Below are 8,522 nucleotides of genomic sequence, written 5' to 3'. Positions count from 1 at the left end.
ATACTAACTTTTGTCCCCTTGCTTGCGTTAAGCCTCACCATAAAGGAGCACGAGAAACTGGAGAAATACCAGGGCCTCAGAGAGGAACTGGAGCTGGCCTGGAAGGTGAAGACCACAGTGGTGCCTGTGGTCATCGGGGCCCTCGGGGCAGTCACCCCCAAACTGGAGCAGTGGCTCAAACAGATCCCAGGAACAACATCAGACATCTCAGTCCAGAAATGTGCAGTTCTAGGCACAGCCAAGATACTGGAGGAGAACCTGAAGCTCCCAGGCCTCTGGTAGAGGACCCGAGCTCAGAGGATGATAGAGAGAGACCACCCGCGGAGGGTGAGAGGGGAATTTTTTTTTATTTTTATATATATATATATTTTTTTTCAAGGCAGAAAAAAATAAATCACTTCAACATAAAATAATGATCTTAATATACAGTTTTTATCTCTTTTCCTTCAAATGTTTGATGAAGTTCTTGAAGTTCATCAAAGTTTCATCGTCGTCCAGCTCTCTGCTGTCATGAACTTCAGTTCTGTGTCGTTTTGTGTTCAGTTGATTCTTCATGTTCTGGATCATTGTTGTGTTTTCTTCTCTTGTTTTCTTGTTTCCAGTTGTTTTTCTCTCCTTTCTCTTCCTTTAGGCACACACAGTTTAGTTCATATTAACTTGTTTTCTTTAGAACAAAGTCATATTTCTAAAGACCAAATAAAAATGATGATTATTACCTTAAATATTCACCCCATCACCATGATCATTATCTGAATAAGTTCTTTTTAAATATATATTTTAATTTGCATTGTGAGTTTAAAGGAGTTTAAATTATGTTTGTTTTCCTTTAAACAGTCCTGATCTTGTTATGACAGAAAATAAAACTTTTCTTTGTTCTTGCAGAAAATCTTTGGGAGAAAATGAACTAAGATGAATCAAGACATGATTTTCACTTGATAGTAAAATGTATAATGTCAGTTTTCAGTCAGTAAAGTGACAAATATTCACTTTAAGCATTTAAAAAGTATTTTATCCACAACACTGAGAGTTTTGATTGTTTACTTTCTCTGGGCCTTGTTGATTTCCATCTGATGCTGATTTTGTTCCATTTTTACTCTTTTTACTTTTCAGTCAAATGAAATAATAAATCAGACAGAAAATGAATAAATGGCTTGTTTTGTTTAGGACAATAGAAATATTCAGTTCAGAGAACAACAGCAGTAAATTTAAAACAGAACATAGGAAGTAGTTTTACCTTTTTTTACATTTATACCAGACTGTCACTCCTATGATTATTATTACTGCCACTGCTGCTGCAATCAAACCACCAATCAGCCACCAGGGTAAATCTTCATCTTTCTGCACAGATTCTGCATAAAAAGAGATGGAAAAGTTTAATGTTACTGTGTGATTTAGCCAAACAGCAGCAGGACAGAGAGGTTATTAGGCTGTTTCACAGATGAGAAAATAATATTTATTATATAAAAGGTAAAGGAATGTCATCAATTATGTATCTGAAGAAAATGGTTTTGTTTTCTGATTTAGTTGTTTCTGTTTCTAGATCTGTAAAGTTGGGAGATAAAACTTATTGCTTCGCCTCATTCTCTACAGTTTTTACCATCAGAGAGGAGAAAATAAAGATTTAATCTTCTTCTGAAAATAACGATGATATAAATTTAAACAAACATCAGTAGTTGTTCTCCAGTTTTCTCACCTGGTTTTATAAAAGTTTCTGTCTTCTGGTTCCTCCTGGTTCTGATGCTGCAGCTGTAGGTCAGATCTGGACCATCTGGACCCGTCAGAGAGCTGCTGATGTTGTAAAGCTGATCTTCAGTTTTCTGGATCCTGGTTGTTTCATTCAGAGTCGTGTTGGATGGAGGCTCAGTGGACCAGGTGAGTTCAGGTTGAGGGTAGATCCCCTCTGAGCTGCAGGTGATCCTGTTTCCATCCTGATGGATCCTGATGTCAGAGACTGGAGCTGCAGGAGAAAATGCATCAAAAACAAAGAAAATCAGCTGAAATAGATGTTAAATAGATATTAACTCAGTTCTACCTTCTGTCTGCAGGTTTATAAATGATTCTTTATATCCTGTGCTGGTGCTGGTGTAACATTTATATCTTCCCTCATCCTGGATCTTCACCTCCTTCAGCAGCAGGGAGGCGTTTCCTGTGGAGATCTGATCCAGGATCAGTGACGTCCGGTTCTTAAAGTTCTGGTTCTGCTTACCCAGCTGGTCTTTGTTGTGATAGTAGGAGTGAACCAGAAGATCTCCAGCTGACACTTGGTACCAGTGGATGAGTGGATCAGAGCCAAGCTGGATCTGACAGGGCAACAAGCAGCTCTGTCTGAAAACACAGGAAACCTCTGGATCTGCAGCAGGAAGGAAATATTTTAACTTCAGATTTCATGTTTAGGTTTTTCTGTCCAAATCAGCTTCATAATCATTAAATAACTAAGATGCTTCTCGTTCAGTCAGTCCAGGCTGTTCATACTGTAAATGTGTGGTTTTGGGTTTTGTTGATCTGTTTTGGTCTAAATGGGAAAATGATGGACATTGTGAGGAAATAAATGACTTTGTTATTAAAGTCCAAATGAAGATCGAGGGAAAGTTAAACCGAAGTCTAAAATATACGACTGTAACCGATACACATGTGATACATTGTTTGGTTTTATATTTCACTAATAAAAGCTCTCAGTGAATTTGAGACAAAACTAACAAAATGAACTCAAACAAAAAATCATCAATCCACCACATTGTGAATTATAAAGAAACATTAATTTAATGAAATATTTAAGAACATTTTCAAGATTACAAACTGGAATAAGTTTAGATGATTTAAATAATCAGAAAACAGGATTTAATTTTAAAGGTAAAACGTTAAACTACTTTTCCAAACAGGAAGTTTGTAGAGCTGTGAGTTTAGATGAATGTAAGGAAACTGGTTCTGTTGGTTCAGATATTTAGAAAGACAAAATGTCTTCAGTCGTGTTGGATAAGATTTCACTGAGAGCTCAGAGTTTAATCTTTTATTTTAATGCTAAAGATCTGAAGGAAGTAATGACACATTTATAAATGGATCATTCTGAATCCATAGTTTGATTTTACTTCATGACTTTTAGCCAAAATGAAAAATATTTGGCCTTTTTCTGCTTAAAGTGAAAGTATAAAGTTTAAAGGTTTTAATGTATAAATGTTTTCATCTTTATCTGGTTATAAAATTATATATAAATAATTATGAAGAAAACCTCACATCTGTTCCCCATTTTCAGTGTTAATTAAAAAAATAAGAAATCAAAAGAAAAATAAACTATATTTATTAAAAAAGGAAAAAATATACTGAACACACCCAAGTTTACACAGATTGAACTTTTTTATTCTGATTCTACGCAGTGTGAAGGTTTTATGTCAGTTTGGATGAATTAGATTAGAATTAGAAATAAAACATAATCACATGAAGTGTTATATATATTTAATACAGTTTAATTGAAACTAGCAGGGCAGAAAAATCTAGATATTTATTTTGTCCTTAATATGAGGAGCTAAATGAAAATCAGATTCAAACTTCCAGCACAACGTCGTTATTTAGTCTGTATTCTGAAATTAATCAGGTTTTCTTTATAAAGCAAAGATTTTATTTTTTAATTATCTACAGTCTGAATATAGAAATAAATCCTTCTTCAGTAATCTCATTATTTGATGCTAATATAATAATGATGTTTCATGAAACATCATCAGTGATTCTGTTTCCTGGTTTTTGTTCATCAGGTTGAAAACCAGAAGAAAATCACAGCAAACCAACAAAGAACAATAAATGTTTAACTCACCTGATGCAGAAACAGACAGAAGAAAAAACATGAACAGAAATGTTTTACAGTAAAATGTTTTACAGTAAAATGTTTTAAAGTAAAATGTTATAAAGTAAAATGTTTTAAAGTAAAATGTCTCTGCCATGTTGTTGTTGATCAGATGTTCACTGATCCGAATATAAGAGATGCTCACAGGAAGAGTCAGTGACTGAAACTTATGATTCACAAAGACGTGCAGAACGTAGCAGAACCACATTCCATGAAGTCTTGTTAAGTACAGCAGACTTGTTACTCCTGAAGAAAACATCAGGAAGTTGAAGTTTTAGTCAAAATAAACTTCTAACCAATCAGGCGACTGCTGAAAGTCTTAAACATTCACCTACTGCTCTCCTTATCATGATAAAACCTTTTGCTTCTGTTCAAGTTACTTCTTGACATCCATGAGAAAAGAATCAGTTTCACAAAGACAGAAAATTTTCTATTGTTTACTTAAAAATCCAAACAGCTTATAAAAAACTAGATTAACATGTAAAATATGAACTGTTTCAAACTATGAACATGAAACTACATCTAAGAATTAATTATATCCTTATTGTGGAGCAGAGAGGAACCTCACTGATGCCTAAAGGAAACTTATATTTATTAATAATGTTGGATAGTGATGGAACATTTTTACTGTCTCTGCTACTTTCTCCTACTGCTCTCCACTTATGCTGCAACTATTTCTTCTAACAATCATATGCTGCCTCTGTTTTATGTTTCTGTAGAAACAGCCCCACCCAACCAGCTGGCTGTGAGTTTAATTCTTTCCTGGAGGCGTCATCAGCTGCTAATAGTTTCACTTTGACTCTCAGTAGATGAAACATTTGGTTCTCTATTTGTTTAGTTATGTTTTCCTCCTGAACAGGAGCAACTTCACTAAGTACTGGTCTTGTTTTTCCAACCAGTTGACTACTGGCTACTCCACCCTAATCTTACATTGTTTGATCATTTCCTCCAGGACTGTCCTGATTTAGCTCCATTCTTCTTCCCTTAAACTCAGTGAAGAGCATGATGCTGCCACTACCACATGTCACTGTGGAGGATGGGAAGAACATTCTGCCTCATGTTTGAGTTTTGCTGAAATGTTTAGGTCTGTGATGGATGGGTGACCGGTCCAGGTTAACCTGGACAGGTTGACCTGTCCAGGTTGACCTGTCCATGTTGACCTGTCCAGGTTAACCTGTCCAGATTGACCTGTCCAGGTTGATCTGTCCAGGGTGACCTGTCCAGGTTGACCTGTCCAGGGTGACCTGTCCATGTTGACCGGTCCAGGTTGACCGGCCCAGGTTGATCTGTCCAGGTTCACCTGTCCAGGTTGACCGGTCCAGGTTGACCTGTCCAGGGTGACCTGTCCAGGTTAACCTGTGCAGGTTAACCTGTCCAGGTTAACTGGTCCAGGTTGACCGGTCCAGGTTGACCTGTCCATGTTGACCTGTCCAGGGTGACCTGTCCAGGTTAACTGGTCCATGTTGACCGGTCCAGGTTGACTGGTCCAGGTTGATCTGTCCAGGTTAACCTGTCCAGGGTGACCTGTCCAGGTGACCCCGCCTCTCGCCTGTTGACATCTGGAGGTCGGCTCCAGCTCCCCTCATGACCCTGATGAGTTAACTGTCAAAGAAAATGGATGTTATGTTTGGGTTTTTCTCTTCTTCTCCACTTTCTTCCACATGTGTCTCCATCCGTCTCTCTATCAACTCTGAACAGCTTTGCTGTTCCTGCTGAGGAAAACAACCACCTCAGTACGATCTCTCTGCAGGGACTAATTATGAAAATGGTCCCTAAACTGTGCAAGTAAAAAAACGTTTGAAGCAGTTTAACACTTTATTGAAAAATATATATTCAAGGTAGAAAAAAAAGCACTTCAACATAAAATAATGATCTTAATTTACAGTTTTTATCTCTTTTCCTCCAAATGAAGTTCTTGAAGTTCATCAAAGTTTCATCATCGTCCAGCTCTCTGCTGTCATGAACTTCAGTTCATGACAGCAGAGAGCACAAAACACTTCATGTTTTGTGTTCAGTTGATTCTTCATGTTCTGGATCATTGTTGTGTTTTCTTGTCTTGTTTTCTTGTTTCCAGTTGTTTTTCTCTCCTTTCTCTTCCTTTAGGCTCCTCCCCCTCACAGCTGCAGCACATCTGGAATCATGAAGATGTTTTCAGGGGGTCCATCTCTCTGGGTTCCTCAGCAACAGGCCCTTCTTTATTTTCTGGTTTTGTCAAGCCGTCCGTCTCTCTGGGTTCCTTAGGGACCGATTCGTCTTCATCCCTGTAACAAAATTCACCATCACACACAGTTTAGTTCATATTAACTTGTTTTCTTTAGAACAAAGTCATATTTCTAAAGACCAAATAAAAATTATGATTATTACCTTAAATATTCACCCCCATCACCATGATCATTATTTGTTAATTCTCAGTGTTCAGCCACGCCCTTAACTCCTCCCAACTCTGGCAGACTGACTACTGACCAGCTCTCCATCTCACGGGTCCGAAAAGACTCCAATTCCCGAGTATTACCGCTAATAAGAATTTAGAGAACTTTTTGTTTAAGCTGGGCGCGAGAAGGATTTGTCTAAGCTCTAACTACCTTCATCCAGACGTTATGCCCCGCTTCAGTCCATGATTCAGACATCGGAGTAGCCCCGCCGGTGTTCGAGCTCATAAACCACATCTGTTAACGGCAGCTCCTTCCCTGTAATTAACGTGCACTTGTTACCGGCCTAGATAATTTTAGCGACTAGGAATAAGTCCCAGGGACATTATTTATCTGAACTAAAGAACGTACGAAGCCACCCTAATTTACTAGGACCACTAACACTGGTTTTATAATTATCAGAAGAATTAAATTTAGTTGACTCAATTAATTTAACTGTCCACAACATCAAATTAGACTTTAGTATTTTATTAGCAAGCTTTAGCAAGGGAAAAAAGACATACAGCATTTCAATAATAAAAATTAAGACATCAAAACCTTTAAGAATTTCTAGGAATTACTCCTACTTCTAACCCTAAACTGTGTCTTAATCTAAATAGAGGCTTTGGGGGAGGCAGTATTACTCGAACCCAGATGCAGAGACGATCCTTGGCAGCAGAAATCTTTAACGTCCATGGATGGAGTCCTGTCTTTGTCTTGGCAGAATCCTTTTAGCATAGATCCAAAGTTGAACTGGTGAGAATCCTCAACAAACTCAGTTCTTTATCCATATACGATCTTTGTCTATTCCCCATGTCCACTGCAGCATCGTTGTAATCCTTTGGGTTGAGTGCAGGGCCGGAGTCGAATCAGAATCCCGGGTTGTGGGTAAACGGATCTTGTCCCTTCCTTGTGCAGCGAGCAGTCGTCCTGGGGTATCATCACGCAGCCCTCCGTTGATTCTTCATCTCCATGTGTGCTCGACTCGAACGCTGCGGAACAAAGAACCCCGATCCTCCTGTCTGGTGTCTTTTTATTCTTATCAGCAGCCACACACTTTCTTTCCTCACATGCGTTTTTCCTTGACGTCAACTGCCTTTTGGTTGGCCTCAACCTTCAGATGAACTCCCTTGTTTTTTAGAACTGAACTTTCTGAAGTTCTCTGTTTGCCCTCTGCACCTGTTTCCTTCATGCATCTCAAAAATCTCACTTCCTGTTTCTGCTTGGACAGATGATCTCATATCCATCCCCATCTTGGAGACATGATGATAGAGATTTTTGGTATTATCATTTTGTTATTACTTTAGTTCATATTCAGTCTAATGTTAATCAGTATTATTGTGATTTTTAGTTTAAAGTGTTCTCTTCCTTATGTGTGTATAAACTGACCTGGAGGTTACGACTGTCTGTTTATCTTCATGTGAGACAGTCAAACGCTGTGGTTCTCAGACCTTAAATTCTTCTTGTGTTATTTACCCTTTTCTTAGTTGATAGTTTGACCTAGAGCTGAACTGGGCTCAGACCGTAGATCAGATATCACACCTGGAACTGGGTTGCTAGTGTTTGGGTTAGAAGTTTTACGACCTCTGTTGTTTTTCCTGACTGCCCCCTTGCCTGTTTTTCTTTGACAATAAAACAGGGGCTCGAGTGGAAGGAGATCAGAACTCTCTGTCAGCAGCCCGGAGGAGATGTTGATGGAGACTTCTCCTTTTGCAAAAGCTTGACCATAAAATTCATATACGTTGTCTGTGGTTCTTTTATATAGGTTCGAGAAAAATACCCATCATTATTTGGTGCCGAAACCCGGGATCTCTCAACCCCCTGCTGTCAGGCAGAGGAAGACGCGCTGAATCCATGCACGGCCAGAGTCAACTGGACCTGGAAAGAATGACCCAGGAAGCAAAATTCTTCGCTGGGCCAGCGACACATGTCTGACTTTGTCTGCCAACGGCGGAGTGACGAGATCCGACTGGACAACCCGAAAACTACAGAAACGTAGGTGAATTTTAAAATGACTATTTTAGAGGTTTGAGTCCTTGTCAAATATCAGTTTGACTAAAGAAGTTATAAGGGTTAGAGTCCCAGTTGACAGAGTTTCAAAGTTTCAACTAAAGGCACAAGGTAAGGCTCTTAGAGCCTCCTTACTTAGAGGACACCTCTTAAGGGTAAGTCCTCACGTAGATAGGAAGCTTATTATTACTTTTCTGTTATTACTGTGCTGATATTGCTGTTTGCTTGCTGCTTTGATGTGTGTGTGTATGTGTGTGTGTGTGTGTGTG

General features: G+C 38.6%; 1 protein-coding gene across 1 annotated transcript; it reads right to left on the bottom strand.

Moving 5' to 3' along the window:
- Positions 1 to 385: 385 nt before the first annotated feature.
- On the bottom strand, positions 386 to 5,297 carry LOC103132631 (CD276 antigen-like). Its single transcript, XM_016667488.1, has 6 exons — positions 5,206 to 5,297; positions 4,968 to 5,163; positions 2,033 to 2,375; positions 1,694 to 1,957; positions 1,235 to 1,349; positions 386 to 625 (listed from the first exon to the last, which is right to left on the bottom strand). The coding sequence occupies exons 1-6, from the start codon at positions 5,295 to 5,297 to the stop codon at positions 433 to 435; spliced, it is 1,203 nt and encodes a 400-aa protein (XP_016522974.1). The 3' UTR covers positions 386 to 432.
- Between the last annotated feature and the right edge of the window lie 3,225 nt (positions 5,298 to 8,522).

The sequence above is a fragment of the Poecilia formosa genome, unplaced genomic scaffold (assembly GCF_000485575.1).
Source record: "Poecilia formosa unplaced genomic scaffold, Poecilia_formosa-5.1.2 Scaffold1170, whole genome shotgun sequence".
NCBI classification, from domain to species: Eukaryota; Metazoa; Chordata; class Actinopteri; order Cyprinodontiformes; family Poeciliidae; genus Poecilia; species Poecilia formosa.
The sequence above is the reverse complement of the archived record's forward strand: the minus strand, read 5'-3'. Positions and strand labels throughout refer to the sequence as shown.